The sequence below is a fragment of the Myotis davidii genome, unplaced genomic scaffold (assembly GCF_000327345.1).
Source record: "Myotis davidii unplaced genomic scaffold, ASM32734v1 scaffold109, whole genome shotgun sequence".
Taxonomy (NCBI): Eukaryota; Metazoa; Chordata; class Mammalia; order Chiroptera; family Vespertilionidae; genus Myotis; species Myotis davidii.
Window position 1 is genome coordinate 706,854 of NW_006300368.1, and position 25,280 is coordinate 732,133.

The 25,280-nt window shown below is 42.2% G+C and overlaps 2 protein-coding genes across 10 annotated transcripts in view; both read right to left on the minus strand.

The window, feature by feature from the left end:
- ITGA2B (integrin subunit alpha 2b) overlaps positions 1 to 6,058 on the minus strand; it is an 18,332-nt gene extending 12,274 nt beyond the window's left edge. The window contains 5 exon segments of the mRNA XM_015572515.1: positions 5 to 100; positions 207 to 304; positions 394 to 515; positions 1,465 to 2,544; positions 4,317 to 6,058. Of these exon segments, the coding sequence (XP_015428001.1) occupies positions 5 to 100; positions 207 to 304; positions 394 to 515; positions 1,465 to 1,652 (504 nt within the window). The 5' untranslated portion in view covers positions 1,653 to 2,544; positions 4,317 to 6,058.
- Positions 6,059 to 6,145: 87 nt separating this feature from the next.
- GPATCH8 (G-patch domain containing 8) overlaps positions 6,146 to 25,280 on the minus strand; it is a 77,101-nt gene continuing 57,966 nt past the window's right edge. For all 9 annotated transcript variants that reach the window (XM_006776869.2, XM_006776868.2, XM_015572524.1 and 6 more), the window contains 2 exons: positions 15,694 to 15,824; positions 6,146 to 12,322 (listed from right to left, as the gene is read on the minus strand). In XM_006776869.2, coding sequence (XP_006776932.1) covers positions 8,437 to 12,322; positions 15,694 to 15,824 — 4,017 coding nt within the window. In that variant the 3' untranslated portion in view covers positions 6,146 to 8,436. The remainder of the gene's footprint in view (positions 12,323 to 15,693; positions 15,825 to 25,280) is intronic.

The window sequence follows — 25,280 nt, forward strand, 5'->3', positions numbered from 1 at the left end:
CCGCGTTCTGCAGCTGGGCCAGGAAGCAGCCCCCCACGGGCGTCTTCTCGGCCTCCTCCGTCTTATCCACGACGTTCCAGTGCTGCCAGGGGGCGCAGGCCTGGGCAGGGCCACAGGAGAGTGGGAAGGAGGCGGACTCAGGCCTCCCCCCGCCTAACGTGTCCCTGCCCCCGACTTCTCGGGGTGTCCCGTCCCGCGTTGCCCACCACAATGTTGTCGTTCCAGCCGACAACCGACGCCCCTAGTCCTTGCCGGTGCTTGAAGGTTTGGAAGGTCTGGGAGCCTACTGTTCGGGTCTCATCATCTGGAGGGCACAAAGAGGGATGGGGCGATGAAGTCCGGCTGTGCGCGCTCCCCGTAGCTCCTCCCTTCCCCTCCTTGCCTGGGACTCACTAAGGTTGAAGGACAGAGGCGAGCACTGGCCGCCCTGGGCCCTCCAGGGGCACAGGAACACGCCGCCAGTCTCCTCTTGACTGCGGCCTCGGATCCGCGGGGCGCCCACCACGATGGCCACGCTGTATAGAAAAAATGCGAGAGCACGGAGCAGATTCCGGGGTTACCCCCGTGCCCGCGCAGGGAGCACTACCCTGAAGGTGGGTGGGTGTCCCTTGGGGGACCCTGGGTCACATTAAGTAGTGCCCATGAGACCACTATGGTGGATAGAAGGAGAAAAGCAAAAGTGCGTAAGGGGTTAGGTCAAGCCCAATGACAGCCATGGGCCACACAAACACCCTCAGAGTTCTGGTTGGACCCTCACACCTGTCACCTCCCTCCATATTCCTCATTGATCAGTCATTAGTTGTAGGTCACATTGGGAAGGGGATTGACTTTGGGGGAGGTGGCTCTTCAGCGGAGGAAATTCACCCGCGGGCTGATGCTTGAATGCGGTCTTCCATTGCCACTCCCCAAAGCTGGGTAGCACAGTGCCCACCACCAGAAGGAACTAGCTCAGGGGAGTTTATTATAAAGAGGAGGAACCAGGACTGTGATCTTGGCAATCTGATCTCACAGCCTGATTAATCCTAAGCACTAATGTTCTATTGCTTCTTCTCAAATATCTATAATTTTTATGGGGATCAGGGAAATGGAGTGGAAAAGCAAGGTGAGTAGATCATTTTACAGTTTTGCAAGTCAATTTAAGACATTCGCACTTCTCTCTGTATTTTGAGGGGATGGCAGTGGAGTGGGTCATACAAGTGACCCTTGGAGAAAAAAAATAAGGTATCAACTTTTGCTTTGCCTTTGTTTTTGCTGTAGTTTCAGTGCCTAACTCCTCTTTGGTGTCCCCTCCTGATACCCTCGCCTGAGCAGGTTCCTCCCAGTATTCCTAACAAGCACTCAGCCAAATAGACCCTAGAAGTCACTTTGCCCAACCTCTATCACCAATGGGGAACCTGAGGTCCACAGAAGCAGTAATGGGGGGAGAATCTTTCTCCCAACACCCAGACTTCCCCCAGGGCTTACCTCCCATGGCTGTCCTTGTAGAAGTCCAGTGAAAATCCAAAGTGGCTGCCATTGGGGCCTGTGTAGAAGGTGAGCCGCACTGGGTCCAGGTTCAAGGCCCAGGCTGCAGGGGCAGCACCGGGTCCCAAGAGCATCTGCACCCACTCCAGCAGCCAGAGGGCATGAAGTGGACACAAAGCTCTGGCCATGTTCCTTCTCCCACAACCTTCTTGGGAGGAATGGACTAACTCCTTCCTCTTCCTTTCAGTTCCACCACAGGAAGCCTTTTCTTATCAAACCTGAAGCCACTTACTGAACAGTAGGCAGAAAACAGGGCTGTTGGCCCTGGACCCATTTGGTTTCTAGGATTGCCAGGAAGGGAAGGGGGTGAGGCCACCCTGGGGGTGGATGCTGACTCCACTCCATGACTCCTCCCTTTTCCTGAGAGTAGTTTATCACCACGTCTTCTTGGTTCTGCCTCTCAACTATGTCTCTTGAATCTTCACGCCATTTCCACTACCACCATGCAAGCCTAAGCCATCATGGCTCTCTGCTTGGGATAGTAAAACCATGAACTAGTTGGTCTGTACACCTCCACTCTAGCCCCCAGTTCTATGGCCCCTCTTCCTCCCACACAGCTGCCTGCACTGCTGTGGCACATAATGACTTGGTTAGTGGTGGGGGAAGGAGTAAGGAAGCTGCTGCCTCCTGATAAGACCTGGGCTGCTGTACCCTCTTGGATAAGGCACCTATCCACTTCCTTTTAGGGCTTTGGGCAGCTTCAGTCAGTCACATTGGTGCAGCAACTTCCTCACTCTTCCTCCATCTCAGGCCAAGTCTTAATGTGGTCAAGCAGTGCAGCCAGGGCTGGGAAAGGGATGGCGAATGGGTCTTGGTTGAAGGGAGAAGGGAGATGGGGATAAAGTGGAGTCAGATCAGGGTATTCTGGCTCATAGGCTTTGTGATTATTCACCAGCTGTTCAGTAGAAAGCAGGCCCCCTCACTCTTTCTGGTGACAGAGCTCTTGTCCAATCATCAAGAACTGATTCTAGTGGGGTCATTGCCAACAGGAAGCTGCCTCCAACTCTTCAGGCTGGCACCCTGGAATTAACACAGTTTATCATGGCCTGTTCACTGGATCATGTCCATGAATCCCTGGAGAGCAAGGTTCTTTACTGTAGTCTGGGGCCTACCCGAGAGCCCAACTTGTAATAGGTGTTACTGAAAGACAGACTGAATGGAGCGTGCACGGAGCATGAAAGATGCAAACGTGTGGAAAGAGAAGGAATAGTTTTGAGTAGAAAGGCAAGGTCATTTTCTGTGGATGTGAGCAAGAGGAGTGCCAAGTCTTATTGACACTACATGTCTCCCCCCAAAAATAGGTTCTCAGGAAGGAAATTCAAGATCTGCCAGGGGAACAGAAACATGGCCACATCCTCCTTTTGCTCTATATTTTCTGATCAATTGCAACCATCTTATCGTGGAAACCCTTTGGCTCCTCCCTTCTCCTAATTCACCATCTCAGCACAAAGCTCAAAATCCTGCCCTTTACTAGGTTAGAAGCTCCTTAAATTTTAGTCCAGGCCTTCTTCACTGATTTCTCAGTCCCAGGACCATAGTAGGCATGTAATGCATCTATTAGAATGAATACTTAACTCAGTTTTATACTTACCTACCACGTTCCCACTGACCTCAACTGAGCGGTATTGTAATTATTGGTGTATACTGTGTAGCCCCAAATTAAGTCACATTTCACTGAAGTTTTTAAATAAGTATTTATTCTGTTCAAGGCACTGAGTAGTAAGGGATACAAAGGTCCCTGACCAAGGATCTTTAAAGAGGGAGTTAAGACATGAACACACAACTGCAGCAGGGGAAGAGTAAAGCATGCCTTGAAAAGGGTGATTATGTCTAGCTGAAATCATTTATATCATATACTCCTCATAACAACTCCTATGAAATAGGTACTATTATGCCCATTTCATAAATGCCAAAAACTGTGGCACAGAGTTTTAGGCAAATTGCCCAAGTTTACACGGCCAATGTGTGGATTCAAATATGTTTGTGCTTAAATTCATGTTTGTTTCTAAAGGATTTTATTTCTTGGTTAATCCTCACCTGAGAATATTTTTCCCATTGATTTTCAGAGAGTGGAAGGGAGGGAGCGAGAGAGAAATATTGATGTGAGACACATCGATTGGTCGCCTCCAGAAAGTGCCCCGGGGATCGAGCCTGCAACCGAGGTATGTGCCCTTGACTGGAATTGAACCCAGGACCCTTCAGTCTGCAGGCTGACACTCTATCCACTGAACCAAATAGGCCAGGGCTAAAATCATGTTTTTAAAAAATATATTAAAAAATAAAATTTTGATTTCAAAGAGGGAGAGGGAGAAACATCTATGAGAATCATTGATCAGCTGCTGACTGCAGGCCCCCCATTGGGGATCTAGCCCGCAACAGAGGCATGTGCCCTTGACCGGAATCAAACCGGAGACCCTCAGTCCTCAGGACAATGCTTTACCCACTGAGACAAACGGGCTAGGGCTAAAATCCATGTTCTTATCCATTACACTCTTGTCGGAGAATCTCTTCAAGAGTGGCAGTGCATAAAGGTCAATTATAGGGAAGGGCAAGTAGTTGATTTAGGATAGGGTGGACTGGAGCATGAGGACAGAGTGGGCATTAGGGTGGAATGAAAGGCTGGGGTCAAATAACTCGAAGTCCTTGAATGCCTTATCGAGGAATTTGAACTTTAATCTGAAGATGGAGAATCATGAAGATTTTTCAAGTCAGACAATAAGAGATATACTAATTGTGCTCCGATTTGGACGATTACACTGTGGATAGAAGGGACTGGAAAAGGCAGAACTTACTGGGAAGATCAGATGGAGAGCAACTGCAATCCTCTTGGTTTAAAGGTGATGGATGAGGCTTAAACCCAGGTACAGATGGCAGGAACAAGGGAGACAGCAGAGATTACACAGTCAGTAACTGGATGTGGTGGGGAAGTGTCAAGTAACTTGAAGCTTTGGTGCCTTGTTGGCTGGTAGGACAGTGGTACCAGTAACTAAAATTGGGTACAGGTGGAGCACCGGATTTGGGAAGGGAGAGGAGTGTGGTATTCAATAAGAATTCTGTTCTGGGAGTTCCTCTGGGGTCAGAGCTGGGTTAGTCTTTCTGAGATAGCAGGCAGGAGTGCTGCTGACACACTGCTCCCACTTCTCCGTCCCATCAGCCAACAGTGCTAGGATCCCTCAATGAATTCAAAGTTCTGCTAAGACTTCATTGAGTCCACAATTATTAACTTCTACTATGTGCCTGGCACTGAGCTAGGTGAAATGGGTATAAAGAAAAACATTTTATCACCTTTGGTTTCCTTTCTATACTCTGATGCATACAAATCCTCAGTTTACTTTGCTCAAATCTTTCTTGGACATATAATCAAAATGTTTGTGTTCAACTCTGTTAAAACCCTCTAAGGAATTAAGAAAAAAGAAAAAGAAAAAAAAAGGAAGCATAAGAACCAATCCCTATCCTCCCAGAACTTTTTATTGGGAAGCAGTGAACGCAAAATGAACTGCACTCAAGATTCTGAAAAGCCAGTAAGCTTTTATGGGACAGAGAATTATATCCTAAGAGTCAGGGAGGTCGGCCAGGAAATGCTGCAGACATTCAGATATGAATTGATAACGGGGAAGTGAAGGTGTCTCTGGTAAATAAGAATGGAGATGGTTGACAAGGCCTGGATTAGTCACTGAGGGTACAGAAGAGGCATGTCCATGTTGCAAGCCCAGGTGGCTGAGGCAGGCAGCTGCACAGAGCACTCTCTACAGGCCAGTCTGCTGCTTTCACTGGCACCTTGCCTGCTCAGAACATTACTTTTCATTTTTTTAACATCCTTTCTTTCTGGGCAGGAATTTTGCTATTTTAGGAAAATAGGCAGATCTGAGCATCCAACCCAAGGTTCATGTTGAATAGCTTCTCTTCAGTCAAGGGGAGAACACAGCTGTTATGAGTAGGAAAGAAATAGACCTTGTACTCCTCCTTCCTGAAAGACTGAGGAAGAGAGAGGAAACTAATTTATCCCTGCAAATCTATGTGGCTAGCTTTAATGCTAAACTTTACTTTTTGTGATTTTTTGATACAGTAGAGGCTTTTATCAGCTCAGTAACAAGGCCTATTCCTTTCACCAGGTAGCTCTCAAGTACTGTACTGGTATTAAAGGGTTGGGGAGAATAATTGAAGACTGGTTCTGGTATACAGAACTACTTCTGGAGGGAAAAGGCCAGGCAGATGACTCTTGCAATTCCATTGCCCTGAAGTTTATCCAAAATCTTAAAAATCAAACACAGAAATTCCAACCCACTTACTTATTAGTGAGCACCTACATGCCATATACCCTATTACACAGAGATTACATACCTAAGAGGTAAGGCAGAAATAGAAAATTCGTGTGAGAAAGAGGTGCACATTCCAAAGCACCCACCAAAGACTGAGAAACTTTACTATACGTCCTCCCACATCATCATCTTTTCTCTCTACTTGGGCAGCCTGAGCTCTGAGAAGCATAATTCCAAACATCATAAAAAACTGGTTCTCAAGAGTCTATCCCTTGATCACTTCAAACAAGTGTTATTTGTAGCCCTTAACTCCACCCTTTCCCAAGTTGAATGGATGGGGCAACAATCACAACAGACTCTGCTAAGTTTCCACAAATCATTGGTTTATTAGAAAGTTCCTTTCCCTAATTTTACAGCATATATATCTCTATCATATGCGATAAAGTTAAATACAATCTGTTATGCTTGTAAGGAAGGATAGGCTATTTTGTTTTTCTTTACTTTTTTTAGTTTTAAAATCACTATTCTGAAAGTTAAAGAAAACTGCCCCAGGAAGACAGAGGCAGCCAGAGTATGGCTCAATCTACAAGCTAATGGGAAGGGAAATAGCACAAAAATGTTAATACTGTATTATTTAAATTATTTACATGGGCTTCATGAAAGCAAAGAAAAATGAGTCCCTTCACGTCAAAGACATTTCATTTTTCCAGTGCTAGTTCTCAAAAAAGTGATGCTTCTGAACCACGTGAGGAGCACTAACAGGGAGGAGGCTCAGTCAAGAGCCTTGTTTGTCCAGCACTTGCTTCTCATAAACTCAAAACCTTTTCCATTGGGGAATTCGAGAAGAAAGGCAGAACAGAGCCTTGGCCCAGGTAAGTAGGGTTTGTTTTTCCTGTCAGGTGACCACCCAACCAATTCTAGCCACAGGAATAGGCAGGGAAATGCCAAACAGGGATCCGCTAATTACACTAAAGATGGTGAGAACTGCAATATAAACACTCTAGGGTCAGTGTGTTAATTAGTGTGTGTGTTAAAATGTATAGAAGGGAAGAGAACCCGGGTGAAAAGCAAGAAGAGGAAGAGGAATTGAGGTGGTATTTCCTCTGGTAGGTGCCATGGTGTCACAGAAGAGAAAAGGAATCTTTACTGCTTAAGCTAAACTGGGCTGAAGGCATGGAAACTATGAAGCAAAAGAATTTGCAGTATCTATAAATGTGCTCATGTCCCAACAAGAGGAGGAAGAAAACGGAACTCTACCATCCCCCAATCTACTTCTACTTGTTTCTAGCCAACCAAAAAGGCACATTAAAACACAAAAAATTATCAGAGGAGGCTAAGTACTAGGAAGGCAAATGGACTGACTGCCTAGAACAAGGCATCAGAAACCCCCAATCACTCTGACTCTCACTGCTTTCAAAGAAAGCTCTTGAATGTTTTCCTCCTCTGTGGGGCCCACCTGTTTTTCTGTAAAAAACAAAAACAAAGCATATGAAGACCACCATAACTGAGCATTCCTCTGACCCCCAGCTGACTGGTGCCCATTAGTTCAAACATCCCAGTGCTGGGGGCACCACTTAATGTAAATTACTGGACATTTTGTCCCAGCAAAAATGTTAAACAATGTTCCTTTTTTGCTCTGACATTTTTATAGTCCATAACTTCAAAAAATACATGAGTTTGATAAAATATACATGCTTAGTCATTTTTGCATCTAGCAGAAAACAAGTACTTTATTTTTTGCTTTCATCTTATAACCTTTAGTTTCTTAATTCAACTAGGCAAACATATTTACACAAAGCCACCAGAACAAGGATCACTTAAAGAGCTAGATGTAAAAAATATTATTGCAGTATACTACAAATATGGAACCTTTTTTATGAGCTACAAAAAGCAGCATTTGCGTTTATAGAGTTCAGTGCAATTTTTTTACGTTAAAAAAATCCTATAAATTAAGAAGGAAACATCAACATGACAGAAGAAAATACACCCTTCAGACACACAAGCTCCTCCCTGGGAAAGCACATGAGAAACTGTGTTCCGCATAGCTTGTAATCATGATAGGATCTTCTTTTCTGGGATAGTCCGATGTCTCTTCTGGGATGAGGGACACGAGGACATCAGTGCCAAACGTGTGGCTCTTTATGTGGGAAGTGGATCCAAAAACAGAGTAGCATCTGATTCCAGGTCTGACTCCCTTTCCACCTCACCCAGGGAACACAAGGTTACCAAGGGATGGTCAGACATTGGGAAGGCAGGATCAGATGGACAACCCGCCGGCCAGAGAGGAGAAAAACGTTTTAAAATGTATAGAAGGGAAGAGCAGAGGTTAAACAGTAGAGGGAGAAGGGGAGCATATAAACTCGACCATCTGGAAATGTTGCTGCAGAGGGGTGGGTAGCACTTACTAGTGTTTCCTAGTCTAGAAACACAGGAGGGGGAGGGATACAAGGAAAAGGGGGGGCGGGGGAATCCCTGATAGTGAACCCAAAGCAAACCTCAAATCTAAAACCACCCCTGCAAGCCAAAACCCAATTCTTTGGCTATCAGACACTGCCCATCCCAGCTTCTACTTGCTGGTATTAATGGCTCAACACTCCCAAGGGAAGACTTATGGGTCACCTTCCCTGGTCCTACCTGGGCTCTCATCCCCAACTCATGTGCCATGGCCAGGGGGGTGCTGCAGGTCCTGACCTGAGAAGATGGGGTGAAGAAGCGGGTGAAGGTGGAGGGCAGTGGCAGCTGCTGCAGCAGGCCGTGGGGCAAGGAGGGTAGGATAGAGGGCAGCATGTGGGACAGGGTGGAAGGTGAAGGGTCCGGGATGGATGGCTGAGGCAGGAATGATGTGAATGGGATGGCTAGCGAGAAAGGTGGCAGGGTGGCCAGGGATGATTGAGTGAGTGAGGTGGGATAAGGAAATGGGGGTCAGGTGGGGCTGGGGAATATGATGTACTTGGGCAAGTGGCTGGGGATGAGGGTGGGGGTGAATGCCAATGGCAGCAGCAGCTGCTGCGGCATGATGCTGTAGGATGGCATGCTGAACAGTTGTGATGGAGGTGGCAGAGGCTGTGGCCGGCTGCTGAATGTGGATGGGCTGCAGGGCTGGAGTGGCTGGGGCCAGGGCCGCAGAGGCTGGAAAGGCCTTTACTTGCTTGGCTAGAAGCTGCTGCTGGATGTGCTGCTGTGCAGCCTGCTGGAGTTTGCTGTACTTCTCCATCTCCTCGGGGGTGAAGGTGATGGGCTGGCTTTCCAGGGGGGCCAGGGAAGCATCCTCTGCCCCATCAGCTGACTCGATACTAGGCTCCCCACTGGGAGGTGCATAACTGGAGAAGTGCTCAAGTTCTGGCACTATTGGCAGCAGGCTAGATTCCACAGGGCCTGGTTGACTGCCACTATCCAAGGATTCTAGGGTGTCCCCATCGCTGGGGTCAGGGAGGTAGTTATGGGAGATGGTTGGGTCCCCAGGAAAGCAATCAGAGTGCACTGGGGTGCCTAGTGGAGCCACAGGGTGATTAGCAGTAGTAGCTTCTTCAGATTTTGGCTCTTCTGGAGGTGGGTCTGATAAGGGGCCAGCGGTTTCCTCTGAGGGGTACTGATGTCCAAACGGGGCATCACTATTCCCTGCAGGCCCTTCTTCTGTCTCTGACTGTTCTTGCTCTTCCCCTCTTTCTAAGCCAGACTCCTCACATTTCTTGGTGTTGGGCTTTCGGGTAGCTGGGAGTTTCCCTATCAGTGGAAGGACAGGCTTATTGCCAAGAGAGGGGGGGAGCTTGGGCCCAAAGTAACCTTGTGGGGGGTCCTTGAGCTTGAGCCCAGCTTTATTTGGGGTGGCCAGCACCTCCTCACTTACACTGAGTTTCCTCTCCACTTTCCTTGACTGGATCTTCTCCAGTAGAAGTTTGGCAGTGAGCGAGTTCTTATCTTCAGGGCTGCAGTCACTCTCTGATCCCCTTCCTGTGCTAACACTGCTGTTCTGGGAGGGTAGGCCTGTCCCTTTACTATCATCTCCTCTGCCATCTTCCTTTTTCTCATGGCCTTCTCCCCGACCTGATCGGAAATAATGAGGAGACTGGGAGCGGTAGATTTTGGAGCGAATGAAGTCTCGACGACCTGAACGCCTCTCCTCAGGGCTCTCATGACCCCATGATCCTTTCCTAGAGCCGGATCTTTGGGAAGGGCTTCTGGTGCTGCGGCTGCGGTCCCGGCTATAGCTGCGGCTTCGCTGCCAGCTGTGGGCTGTGGTACTACGGCTTCTCCGTTTGCTCCGGCTGCGGCTGCAACTACTGCTGCGGCTGCGGCCCCGGGATCTTGAGCGGTCTCTGGTATGACTCCGAGACCGGCTTCGGGACTGGCTGCAACTGAGGCTATAGTCATCGGAAGACGAATATTTGTGCCGTTTGGACCGGTGCTTGGAGCTGGTGTAGTCTGAGTCATCAGAGTCATGGGAGCGCTTTGAGTGCCTTCGCGATCGGTCACTATAGTCACTATAGCTGTCATCAGAATAACTGTGCTGCCTGCTATAGCAGCTCTGGTCTGAAGAAGCCTCTGAGCTACTTGAGTAAGAACGCTGGGAGGAGCGGTGTGAGGAGTGGCGCCGGCCAGACCGTGAGCGGCTATGGGAATGCTCACTGCCCGAGTCTTCCTCTTCCTCCTCCTCCTCCTCTTCACTGTATTGGGATGGAGACTTCGGGTGCAGCCGGCGTGATGAAACATCATCACTATCCTCATCTCCACTGCTGGGTCGACTCCGATGGCTGGACCGGCTGCTCCGTTTGGTGCTAGCTCTTCGCTGGCAGGATGAAGTTGGAGGTTCACCTTTATGTTTCCTCCCACCATGATCTTGAGAGCTGCCACCACCTCCACTTTCATCCTTTTTGCCACTGCTCCCTTCTTCACCTGGGAGGGATCTCCGCTGGGAATCATCTTGGGCTCGCCGCCGTCTTCTTGGTGGAGCAGGGCTACCACTCCCAGGGGGTTCTGGTTTGGGTCCCCGTTCGGAATCTGCCGGGGCTGACTTATTCTTCTTCCGTTTTCGTTTCTTGCGCTTCTTAGACTTCTCCCCAGACTCAACCTTAGAGCTTTTGTCTTCTGGGTCAGCCTTGTGTTTCCGTTTGTGTTTGCTGGACTTTTTGTGCTTCCTCTTCTTCTTGTGTCGGTGGGACTTCCCAGATCGCTCCTTCTTGCTAGGAAGGCTTCTCCCTGTGTCTTCTGTTTCCGATCCATGGCTGCCACCAGGCTCCGGCTTATTCGGGCCGTGGCAGGACGATCCCGAAGCAGGTGCATCTGTTCTATCTCCTGAGGAATGTTCTACTTTCTCTCCTCCTTCCTTGCTTTTATTTGGCTCACCAGGATCAAGGCCGTGGAGATGGTCCTTTGAGGAGCCTCCTATGTCCTTTGGTTTTTCTGTCCCTTTAGCTCTGGCATCTTTGTTCCTTGAAAGTTTAAAGTCAAAGTATAAAGGGTTACAACTGTATGAAATGGAGGGTTCTGCCTTGGTGAAAATTAATAGTTCTGATGGCCACTGGAGGGCAGTGCTTTCATCTTTGCTCAAAACTGGAAAGAAGGGGCCAGTAGGATGTTTGGGTCCCTCACGGCTTTCTTTTCCTGGTGGGGTGGTCTGAGAGGTTTCTTTAGAAGGGTTAGGCTCACACATCTGAATACCTGAAGGCTTCTGACTCTCCAAACTCTGCTCACTTATGTCCCCTCCTGAAGCCTTCTTGGTTTCAGCTCTGCTTCCAGGTTCTGAGGGCTCAGCCACACTGGTTTCCGCCTGCTGCTCCGAGACCTCACTAACAGTCTTTTCTGCTCCTTGGCTTGCTGCCACCTTGCTTAAGCGTTTAGGCTTGGGAGAATTGCTTTTTTTGCTCTCTAGGGCATTCTTTGGGTGTGTATTATCACCACCTTCCATTTGTTCGCTAGCTCTCATAAAGAGGAGGAAGGGAAAATTAGGTTTTACTTTGCAGTGTGCTGGGGGGATGTAGTGGTAATACTCTGGCTCTGTTGCCCCAGCTCCTTCTTCTCGCTTCATTCTTTTTAACTTAGATAATGTTGAGGCAAGGGACCCTCCATCCTGAGGGTCTTCGTCCTCTTTTCTGCCATCGAGATTACTACTAGCATCAGAGTCTCCCACCTTCTGCAGTCCTTGGTCAGACCCCTTCTCATCAGCTTTTGTTCCATCTTCAGAAGTTCCTTCTTCTGCGTGGTCCTTGAAAACTGATGCTATTGATTCGAGTTTGACAGGAGCCTTCTTGGCAAAAGAAAATGACACTCCCAATTTTTGCAATGGGGTACCCAGATTATTCTTAATGCCAAAGCTGACACCTTGGGAGACTAACCCAGGAGCCTGTGCCAGTCCAGTGGTATTAGTGATTTGTACTGCAGTGAAAGGGCCTCCTTTATCTGTGGAGAATTCAGATCCTAGTCCACAAGTGGCAGGGACATTTATGCCACTATTTGTAGCTGATTCATCTTTATCATCATCTCCACCTTCTTCGTCTACAGCCACTGTGGTTGGTCTGAACATAGGACCACTTCCAGGTGCACTACACATTGGTTTAGAAAAATAAAAAACAAACGAACAAAAAAAAAACAGGTTTAGGAGTACATTTCATGCTTCCTCTAAAATACCTCCCGTTGTATCATTCTTTACAGGTAGGTCTAAAAGACACTGAGTGGTGGTCATTCCCTAGCCTTGTGTTAATGAAGGGAACTCTCTCACTGAGGTTAGGCAAAATCTCATACTGTTAATCTATCAAGCTACATTTCTAAAACTAGACAGTTACTACTATTTCTTCCTAAGGTATCTAAAATTAAAATATTTTATCATTATCCCCTGGTAAAGTCTACCCATCCTGTATCCATGCTCATTTCTTACTGTATCATCCTACCCATCAGTATGTTATCAAATGTATGGCTGAACATCTATTCACAAGGTTCTATTCAGCTAAAAAAACAACACCCTAATTTTCTCTGCTTTCAAATTTCATTTTTTTAAATGTGCATGTTCTCTGAGTTAAATACTATCAGAACCTCCAAAGTGCTACGACTCTGTGGCGGTCTGTGGCTAGTGTGTCTGCTTTGGAAAGGAAGGGTCTGTGCCTATTTCCTGGGCCCCCATCTAAGCATTTACTTCTAAAAAAAATTTTTTTTAAAAATTTGATTTCAGAGAGGAAGGGAGCGAGAGAGATAGAAACATCAATAATAAGAGAGAATCATTGATTAGCTGCCTACTGCACGCCCCCCATTGGGGACTGACCCCACAACCTGGGCATGTGCCTTGACGGGGAACTGAACATTAAACTGCCCTCCTGGTTCATGGATCAATGCTCAACCACAGAGCCACACCGGCCAGCTGCTTTGGCTTTGATTCTTTCTGGGCATTACATACAACGATCACGATACTACTAAGGACTTTCTCAGGTTTGAAAACAGGAACACTGAGGAGCCTCAAAGCCAACATTTGAAAACCCTGTATGCTAGAAATTTTTATAGTATGTGAATTCTAAAGGCATCCCTCAAGCTAAATTGAAGAACTAAGAGCATTAGATATCTATTTTAAGTCCTCGTTATCTGAACTCTACCTACTAGCTGTCTTAAACTCAGGAATCAAATATATTTGGATAATGTGGTATCCCTTACTATCGGAAGATAGGAACCCAACAGATGTGGATAGCAATAGATACTTACACTCTGTCACAAAACCTACCACACAGCAAAGAAAACCTCAAACTGAATAAAAAGGGACTTATTTTGATATTTGCTTAGTCTTTGCCATGTTACTTCAGTAATATTTACTTACTATGGGGTCATGCATTACTCCTAGGACAATTAAATATCTGATGAGGGTTCAAAACTTTCTTTTATTCTCCCAAGAGATTACTCAGTCATTGTTTAGCTGTTTGTTTGTAAAACTGAGGAAAGTCACCTCTGAAGAAAAACATGTAACTAGAAAGTGGTCTGTTATATACTTTTTAAGGAGGTACCCTTGCAACATGTACAAGAGGAATTGTTTTACTACATAAAGAGCTGCCAAAGAAGAAATCTATACACAGTTTAACTCAACACTAGGGCTCAGGTTAATTACACTAATATGTGTTTTCTCCCTTCCTTCTGTCTCCAAAACATATGAGAAGTAAATAAGTAAAACAGGATCCAGAGACAAAAATAAACCTAGTAAGTCCAGGAATGAGGTTGTAAACTTTTAATAGGAGCAATCAGTTTATCTTTTTTTTTAAAAATATATTTTATTGATTTTTTACAGAGAGGAAGGGAGAGAGATAGAGAGTTAGAAACATCGATGAGAGAGAGACATCGATCAGCTGCCTTCTGCACACCCCCCACTGGGGATGTGCCCGCAACCCAGGCACATGCCCTTGACCGGAATCGAACCTGGGACCCCTAGGTCCGCAGGCCGACGCTCTATCCACTGAGCCAAACTGGTTTCGGCCAGTTAATCTTTTAACTGTAACCAGTTCCTTCCTTTGGTCCTGGTCAACCATTAAAAATAAACATGGGGCCCTAGCTGGTTTGGCTCAGTGGGCAGAGTGTTGGTCTGCACACTGAAGGGCCCTGGGTTCAATTCTGGTCAAGGGCACAGGCTCAGGTTGTGGGCTCAATCCCTAGTGGGGGAGGGAAGGAGGCAGCCAATCAATGATTCAGTGATTCTCTCCCATCATTGATGTTTCTATCTTTCTCTCCCTTCCACTCTGAAATCAATAAAAATGTATGTTAAAAAACAAACAAACATGGGGCCCAGCCAGTGTGGTTCAGTGGTTGAGCATTGATCCATGAACCAGGAGGGCAGTTTCATGTTTCTATCTCTCTCTCCCTCTCCCTTCCTCTCTCTAATATTAAAAATAAAAAAAAAATAAAAACAAAACAGCCGTAACTGGTTTGGCTCAGTGGATAGAGCGTCGGCCTGCAGACTGAAAGGTCCCAGGTTCGATTCCGGTCAAGGGCATGTACCTTGGTTTCGGGCACATCTCCAGCAGAAGCTTGCAGGAGGCAGCTGATCAATGTTTCTCTCTCCTCAGTGTTTCTAACTCTCTATCCCTCTCCCTCCCTCTGTAAAAAATCAATAAAATATATTTAAAAAAAAAACAAAAAAAAAAAACAAAAAAAAACAAAACAAGCACAGGAGAGAGGGGGGTAGAAGAGGTTATACGGGGGATAAATGATCATGGGAAAAAATAACAAAATAAAGGGAGAAAAAAATCAACTCAACCCAAACCAAACAAACATACATGGGCGGGTGTGTGTGTGTGTGTGTGTGTCTAGTCCTTCTAATTGAGCATATACCTCACAAATCTTTCGATGCTTAAAGACTGGGTCCCCAAAGTCTAATTGCTTAGAAATTCAGCCTTAAGTGGAAAAAATTTCACTGAAGGCAAAATACCAGCTCCAAACTGTTAAGCAGGAACCTTAGAGCATTCCCTAGGTTTCATAGTGTTTAGTACTAACTTATAGTACTTAAAAGGCATTTACTACACTTGAATCTGTGCTGCGGTACTTTTTGGTTATAAAATAATAATGTAACAAATGTGCTCTTCTACATAAGAATGAATGTCGGAGATAGGAACAATAATAGTGTATAATTTATTGAGCATAATTTATATGTACTAAGCACTTTTAATGTAATAACTTAATCACTCTTCACAACTATAGAGATTAGACTGTTATTACCATCTCCATCTTATAGATAAGAAAACTGAGGCATAGGGGTTAGATAATTTAAGGTCACACAGACTGTAGAATATGGCCTCAGATGAGCATCTTCTTAATCAGTATATCATACTCTAAGTATCGATATGCTTTTAGGTTGAAAGAGGGAATCTATTAAAAACTTAAGCATTATAATTCTTAAATCTTAAGCATTATAATTATCCATAGACTCTCTGAGAGAAAATGTCCTCACCATTCAGCTTGTTTTCTTTGCTCTGCCAACTCATGGAGACGTCGAAGGGCTTTTTCCTGTTTCTTCTCATCCTTGCGGGATCTTGAAGAAACATTTCGAGCAAACTCTCTCTGCTTGAGATCTTTCAATCTCTGGGGTAACAAAAGAAGGGAACAGAGGGTGGGTGATTTAGAGTAACTTGGGGATCCTGAAAACAAGGCCTTTAAAATTTACCCTCAGTCAACGGTTATAGTGCTAGTGTAGAATACATTGTTATACTCTCTTCTGGTAATAGAAAACACAATGGCTGATTACTTTGGGTAACACACTTGTAGTATCTGCATTTCTAATTAAGACAGCATACCATTTGCTTTATTGGGAAAACTTAAATGATGTCAGAAGCAATGAGCAAATTTTAGAACACTAGGAAGAAAGAAAAGGGACTATTTAATCACCTGCTCTTCCAGGATGCAAAACCAGACAAATAGAACATGAGATAAATTGTAATAACACAAGCCAAAGAAAACAGAAAGGGGTTAAACTAGTACAGAAAGTTACCCACGTGTAAGATCTTAAAAAGCAATGTACAGCTTACATGGGGAGGTTATTTGAATCAGAACTAACAAATAGAAAGCATACTTTTATTTCACCATAAAAAGGTGCATTATTTCTTTTTAGCATGAACAGTTTTCCTGTGACTATCAAACAAACCGATTTCCAATGCTACTAGCATGTTCGGAGCTCACCAGTTCGACCATGTTTCATCCGGTCATTCTGGTGAAATTAGACAGTAATATGTGTAGCTTTTCATTGCTTCATAGGCCTGAGAGGAACATCCAGGGGATGAGAAGGGAGAATAGAGATAAGTCAAAGAATTTATTACTTAAAATCCTAATAAAAGAATGGGTCTTTTATTCTCAGAAGCTATTATATATTTTTCCTTAAAACAAAAGAACAAGAACCAAAAAAGAACAGTGCTATGACACACTGGTAACAGAGTCCAGACATATCTATCTGCAATGAAGACAGAACTAAAATTATTTTTAACACACTAACATTAAAACCCAAAGAAACCAAAACACATACATTAGCCTATGTTTTTACCACAGCATTGGGAAAAAGAATTTGACCCAATATAAAGTGGACATTGCTTTGTGGAAAGTCATGATGTTCAACAGACAAAGGAATTTTCTTAGCTAGTATTTATGAAATGTGTTTTGAGTATTTTTGAATTGGGAAGGGCAAAGGGTGGAAAGACACACACAAAGAAAGATGGACAGCTAAAGACACTAGTAGAAAAACTCACTCTTGTGATCTGGGCTCCCAAATTAGAAGGATTTGCTTTCAATACATCAGCTGAAAATGTCACATCACAAAGAAAAAAAAAGTAAAATAAAACAAGAGTGGAAGAGAAAAAAAAATAAAGCAAGCATTACTACACAAGCTCTCTTAGTGAATCTGCAAACTATTATACTGAACAATCAGGGACAAAGCCATCAACTCTAAAAGGGGTGGGAAGAAAGGAAGCTCCTGTACAACACATACATGTGTACGTTTACACAGACTTGACATCGTAACAATCCCTCCTATATAAATGGAAGTACTGCATTTTTTTTTAAGGAAAAAAATGGTTATAGAACTCAAGGAAAGACCACTGCTGTCTAAAAGCAGTTAGTCTTATTTTCATTTACCTTTATTTTGAGGACGTTCAAGTAACCAACAGCTGGCAAAATTGTTTTACTGAGGCTAGTTGCCCAGAATTATGATTTTTATAAAAATCACTTTAAGATGGATGATCAACTATTTTAAATAAACATGGATTCCAATTTCCTCTTTCTGAAGAAAATGAAGCAGAGAGTTAGAGCCTGTCAGAACTATTATATGATTACTAGAGCCTGTCAGATCTAGTTGGTTTTTTTTTCCTCCCCAAACACTTAACAGAATGAATGTATGCTTTTTTCACATCTGCTATTTTCTCTCAGCCACCCAATATGCCTGGAAAATCTACAGATGTCTATTCATTTCCTTTCCTCTTACAAATATTTCATCACTTTTAGGAGTTATTTCAAACTATAGGACACTGTCTAAAAGAATGAGCATTTTGCCCTGGCCAGGTAGCTCAGTTGGTTAGAGCATTGTCCCGATACACCAAGATTGCGGGTTCGATCCCCGGTCAGGGCACATACAAGAACCAACCAATAAATGCATAAATAAGTGGGAAAACAAATCGATGTTTCCTCTAAAGTAAAAATAAATAAAAGGATGAGCATTTTATCAAAGTCTGGAGTCTCCAGGATAAGTCAGACAGTACATAGAGCCAATTATTCAGTAAGCCACTTCGTGTGACCTTGAAGTTGATGGGGATAGGACTATGTCCACATCATCCTGAAGATACTCTATCTCAAATTCCTACCACAACACAATTGGAGTAGGAAGGGAAGAAAATGAGATGCTGTCAATAAAAACAAAACCAAGTTGCATCACCTTCTATGCAGAGCTATCTTGGTACTATATAGGGTGCAGCAAATACTCCTATCACCTTTACTAACTTTATAGTCAAGTCTGGGGTCTCTCTCTTTTTTTTTTTTAAATATATTTTATTGATTTTTTACAGAGAGGAAGGGAGAGGGATAGATAGTTAGAAACATCGATGAGAGAGAAACATCGATCAGCTGCCTCCTGCACACCCCCCACTGGGGATGTGCCCACAACCAAGGCACATGCCCTTGACCGGAATCGAACCTGCGACCCTTGAGTCCACAGGCCGACGCTCTATCCACTGAGCCAAACCGGTTACAGCAAGTCTGGGGTCTCAAAAGTAGAATTGGGACCCTAGGATTCTAACCCAAACCTTAGAGACAGGGCTTAGCAACTGCCTCAAACCCAAAATATATTGGAGGTCTCTTTCAGATAAGGGCATTCTGATAATAAAAATGAATTCCTAACTCAGTCTCTCCTTTCTACTCAAGGTCAAACTAAATGATCCCTCCCAAAGTCTCGACTAATCGCTCATAAGACAGGACTTTTCTTCTTTCTGAACTGTCTTATTAGCACTTTGTAGTAACACTCATCTAGCAACCAACATACTTTGCTCTGACTACACTTATTCCTACCTTTCAGAAAGGTTTATGTATAAAGTTTCAGAGTTGAAAAGTTGGGTTCTAATCCATTAATTACTAGCCAAGTGGTTTTACCTTTTTTGAACTCCAGTTCCCTCATTAGAAAAAGAGGGCTATCTAGCAGATTTATGAGATTGTCAAACTAAGCGTAAAGCACGTAGAATGTCAAAACTGCACAGTACTGACTCTCCGCCTCATCTTTATTTGGGCAAGGACTAGGCTTATGTTTATAATCAACCTTGAAGTACACAGAGCAATACTAAGTCTACAAAAGGTTTAAGTAGTTGGTGAATAATTTGGCTTAAACATTGGATCCTTGACTTTTCCCCATATAATTTTTTACCATATGTAGAAAATTTTGACTATGAAATGTTTTCATATCTCTAACAGGGACATGATTCAGGTTATATAATAAGGTTTTCCTAGTTATTACTCTCATATCATAAGGAGTTTCATTCTTTAGAGAATCAGAAAGTCTACAATTTTAAGCCCTTTTTCTTCTGGACAGAACTGGGCCAAATGCCAAAAAAGTTCCTGACCAGAAACTTCTCAATTTCCTAAATAAAAAGTAATTCTTATAAAAAGATAAAAACCCCATTTTATTCAGTTTCTTCTTAAGGTGAAGAAAAACTCTTTGTAAATGCCCTAAAGAAATATAATCACTTTCTGTTCCCCTTTTGCAAGTAAAAAGGGTGAATCGTTCCACTACTGACAAAAAAAAAAAGCAAAAGAAAAAGAAAAAAAAAAAGCAAAGGAAAAAAAAAGATATGAGACCCTAATTTAGAGTCAGGTTTTCCAAAGATGCCTATTTTATTCCAAAAGGCTACCAAGCCTGGCTCACTTGCCACTGAATATCCATATGAAATTCTCTCTGTGATTATACTTTTACTTTCCTCTTAAGTTTTAAAGAGAATTACAACTTCAGATAACTTCTTCAGGGTGAAACTAGAAAACCAACACATCTATTAGAGAAGAGAAAGAGCTCATGGAAGGAGAACAAAATTATAGATGTGCCATCAACCCAAAACTCTTTTCAAAGGCTGAAAAATTCTATATCATAAACAAAAGTTCAAGTTAGACTCCAAACTGGGACACAGTCTCATCTGAATGGTATAATTAATCATTTAAGCTTATTACAAAGCCAATATATAATATATGCCCTTAGCTCTAAAATTATAAAGTATACTTTCTGAAGAGTTGCTGATAAATTTGCTTATTTCTTGAACTATTAATGATTATTAATAAAAAGTTAAGCCAAGTAACACATTTTTAGCTGGAAAATATTTGATTCAAGAAAAGGAGACTGGACCCCATTCAAGTAAAAAGTTTTGAAGATCCTGTTTTCCTGCAAAAAACCAATAGTATGTTTCCAAGTATACATTTGTGGCATAGAGCACAAAGGGAAGAAACATTTCTCATGGAGTCTGAATCACATGGTAGCTGGTATCACTAAATTTCTCAAAAAACCAGTAGAGGGAAGACCTTAACAAACAACCCAGTGCTTGGAATACCCATCTACATAATAACTATGGTTATTTGGGCTAAAGACCACTTCAAATGTAAATAGCATTCCTGAAAAATTCCTTCTTTAAACATAGCTAAATAGCACTGTGTTGGCAGAAAAAAAAATGTCTATTTCAGAAATAAACTCCTGCTCCACTATCCAACTATAAACAAATTAAACCAGGGAAATTCAAATCTGGTAAATCTTACCAGGTTTTTAATGTGGGTGATAAATTTGCCCTCATCATCAATAACGTGGAATGTCAATAGCAAGGAATGGCACTGTGTTTAAGTGGGGAATGAATGAAATAAAGATATTTCTATAAAGCTTTCCCTAACAAAATATTAAGGTCTGATCTAATAAAATATTTTTTGTTATCTTTTGATGCTACTCTTCTTTCCTCTATCAAAACAAAATTTGATGCTATAAGTTTATTGAGTATACTTTAGTAGGGATAAATCTTACACGTATTTTACACCTGTTATCTCAATTTAAAAAATAAAAACTATAGTTTCATGTGAAAAAAATTTCAGGCATCAAAAAATAGGCAGAGAGTATTTCCTATTGCCACTTAAATTCCTATGTTCTAATACTTACTCAACTTTAAAGAGAAAACCTGATTTTGTCTCTTTAGGGTCAAAGGATTATCTTTCTCTTATTAGATAGCCACCCCTCTCCCCAGAACAGGGACTTCCTTTTTTACTAACCCTGCAATACACACACCATTGTCTATGGCACAAGAAATGCTCAATAAACATTTATCAAATGTCCAGTTTTAAAATGAGTTGTTGGGAGAGGAAACATATACATATACTTTTTTGTATTATTTTTTGGTTATGAACAGAGATGGGAAACAGTGAGTAAAGAAGGGGTGGTTGCACCTCAATCTCTCTTTCTGGCTAAGCATAATCTGGCCTTTTCTGACCCTCAACCACTCCCTTTCCTCTACGTTAACAATCCTGCATACCCCAAATCCATGGCCTCCTCTCCCCACTGTTTCCTGCTTCACTCTCATAACATTAATGTGGATTTTCTCTCCCAAATTGGAGTAATCATACTGTAGTTGTTACTTGGCCAGGTTATTCTGATTCAAGTCTGTGTTTGATGCCTCTGGATGAGACCATCCAGAACATCACTATGTGGTGAGAGAGGGAAAACACCAGGAGAGAACACAAAGTCTCAGCATTACAGTACGTAGAGAAAGAAGATTATAGTTAAATGATTAAGGAAGTCCAAATTACTAGATAGTAGATGTAAATTCTTTCTTTTAGCACATGCATATCAGTTAAGTGATGAAAATGAATTTTATTCAGTAACACAGAAAACCGAATGTTTGGTAACAGAAAAAAACTAAACACTAATGCTGATTATAGATACTGAAAAAATCAGAGGGAAAAAGAACAGTATACATTCTTTTAAGAGTAGTAATAATTAGTCATTTAGGGCAATACTTACATTTCATGCCCAGTTATTTTGTAACACTATGACTCTTATTATTTGGTGAATATCAAATTAATGCCACAAAATCACTGTGTAATGCTTGCTTTGTTATGCTCAGGAATTCAGCAAAATGCCTTAAACATACGGTATATTCTTTAATACCAGGTGTGCCTGCTTTATTTTACACACACACACACTCTTAAGCTGGAAAAATGAGGTCTTAAAAATAATTTTGTTGGAATATAATCCACATACCATAAAATTTACCCATTTAAAGTATAAAATAAGGGGGGAATAGTATGTCCCAAGTTGTGCAATCATCACCACTATCTAATTTTAGAACATTTCCATTACCTCAAAAGAAACCCCATACTCATTAGCAGTCATTCCCCGTTGTCCTTTTCCACCCAGACCCTGGAAACCTAACCTACATTCCATAAAGATTTGATTATTCTAGATGTTTCATACAGATTAAATCATACAATATGGGCATCTTTATGACTGGCTCCTTTTACTTAGCATAATATTTGCAAGGTTTGTGCATAGTGGATTTCTCAGTAAGTCATTCCTTTTAATTGCTGAATAATATTCCATTGCAGGGATATATCACTTGTTTACCCATTCATCAGTTGATGGATATTTAGATTGTTTCTACTTTTTGGCTATTATGAATAACACAGCTATGGACAATCTTGTTACAAGTTTTTGTGTGGACATACATTTTCATTTCTATTGGGTATATACTGGCCATATGGTAACTTTATATTTAACATTTTGAGAAATTGCCAAACTGTTTTCCAACACTATTAACAATGTAGGAGAGTTCCAATTTCCCTATATCCTCTCCAACACTTGTTAATGTGTCTTTTTAATTTTAGACATCCTAGTACATGTGAAATGGTATGCTATTGTGTTTTTGTAGATAATGAGGTTTTTAAAAATATATATATATATTTATTGATTTCAAAGAGAGAGAGAAGTATCAGTAAGAGAGAATCATTGATCAGCCACCTCCTGCACACCCCCTACTGGGGATCAAGCCCACAACCTGTGCATGTGTCCTTGCTGGAATCGAACCCGGGACCCTTCACTCCACAGGCTGACTATCCACTGAGCCAAACAAGCCAGGGCTGTGGATAATGAGTTTTAAGTATATCTACATAGCCCTCTAGGTCCTATCTGGAGGGAAAGATTTGCCCTCTATGTAAAATTTGAAGGATTATAATTCATAAGAGCTGCTTGAGCTCAAAGCAAATGGAACAGCAGCATCCCAGTTCAGAGCTCTTTTCAGCATTGTCATTCATAAACTTCTCATTATTCCTTAAGATAATTTAACTTTTCTGACTATAATACAACATACAGCCTTAGCCTAGAATCTCCACCAGTGCAACAGTGTGATAAAAATATAAGCAGGTCCTTGAATAATGTAGTTTCATTATAAAGTTAATGAGAGGGGAAAAAAGTAAAATTAATTCCCAGCATGGGCTACTGTCTGTAGTTTGCACATTCTCCCCATGTCTATGTGTTTTGTTTTGTTTTTTCTTTCTGGATACTCGTTTCCTCCCACACTATAAGATGAATTGGTGTGTCTACACACTGTCCCTATCTGAGTGAGTGTGAGGGTGTGTATGGGTGCACAGAGCAATGGAAGGATATCCTGTCCAGGGTGTATGCTGGCCTTGCTCCCTGAGCTGTTGGGAGAGGCTCTCATTACCTTCAAACCAGATTGAAAAACAATTATCTTCTTTGTTTTTATTAATCTTTCTTAATTGTATGTATAGCTCTCACATTTATTTCAGTGTTTAAGTTTGGTGGTATTTTTGTGACAAGAAATGTACTATAGGAACTTAGCTTGTTTATATTATAGTCTATGGTAAAACTGGTTTTGTTTTATGTTGTTTTGCTTAAGGTCTCAATTTCCAAGAACCTAAATAAGGTAAAATCATTTTTCCTCAAATATGGATTGTGTGCCAAGATGAAGAACAGAGTGAGAAATACATAGTGAGAGAATACAGGATTTTACCAGCAACCTTAGCTCTCAAGAAGGTCTGTTTTAGGGTTATTTCTGCTCACAAGGCAGACAGCTTCCCTAAACAAATGCAGAGTTTTCCAAGGCTGTGATAGCTGGGTATAAGACGTGTATTCCCAGCAAAAGTAGAAGTGGTAAGTAGGACTGAACAGGTGAAAAGCCTACGCATGCTCAATTTTTAGAAGACTGGCCAAAGGATGTAAATTCTTTTATTAAGCAAAACATTCCCAAAGAAAATGGCATCCAGAGTGGTACAAAGTATCACCGAACCTAAAACTTTAATCTCTCTGCTATAGATTATTAAACTAAAACATGCTTACCCGGCCTGTGTGGCTCAGCAGTTGAGCACCAATCTATTAACCAGGAGGTAACAGTTTGATTCTCGGTCAGGGCACATGCCTGGGTTGCAGGCTCGATCCTCAGTGTGGGGTATGCAGGAGGCAGCCGATCAGTGATTCTCTCATTACTGATGTTTCTATCTCTCCCTCTCCCTTCCCCTCTGCAATAAATAAATAAATAAATAAATAACATATAAAACCCCCCCACAACTTATGACATCGTCAAGTTTTAAGATGTATACTTCTCTTCACAATTGCTTTGCTTTTCAAAGTAAAATCTCTTCAGAGGTAAATTGTGCTGATTAAGTCAACATTTATGAAGCTTTCGGATTCATAAATACTATAAAATTTTCTTAACCTATTTCACATCTTTACAATAATTTATGGTTTTCTAAGGATAAACATTCTATAAAGACCCAAAATATAGAGTAACTATGGAATATCTTCATTGGTATATGATCTTAGCGGTTTTGCTACTTTCTATTTTAGCTTTAAAATCACCTTCTCTTGCCTTGGTTTTTCATGTTGTTCCCTCCCACCCCCAATTGAATATCAAAGTACCACTGAAAGAGGAACCCAGTCCATATTTATTTAGAGCTGCAGTGGCTTGCCAGAGGTACAACTAGTTTTGATGTGCTTTTGTTCCTGATGTCATATGTGCCAAGTATACAGAGGACTGAATGCAGTAAAATATCTTGCAAGGCAAAAATCCAACCAGGAAACAATGAGACTTCAAGTGGAAAGTGACCCCCTCCAAAGTTGAATGAAATCTGTAAGTGATCATTCCTTTCATGATCACCATGACATTTCTCCAGAAAATATTTAAAGTCAGAACTTATTTCATTTTGTAATGAGAAAAACTCTAAATTTCTGGTCCTTAATAATACACATTACTGGGTACTGAAGTAGTCAACTAAAAGTATGCAATGCTATAAAAAAGTTATTGTAACAGTTTAGACCAAGTTAACTAAATCATATAGTAATATGTTCTATTACAATTTAGAATCAAGAAGTTACTGATGATTGCTATAGGCTTAATTTGTTTTAGTTCAGCTATTTAAAGCTCAGGAAACCACTGCTTTTATAGCTAAAACAGACCTTCGTATTAAATAAGATTTCAGTCTTTTCAAAAAATGTAAAGAATTATCAGGGTTTTCACAATGAAGTTATTTAGCTGA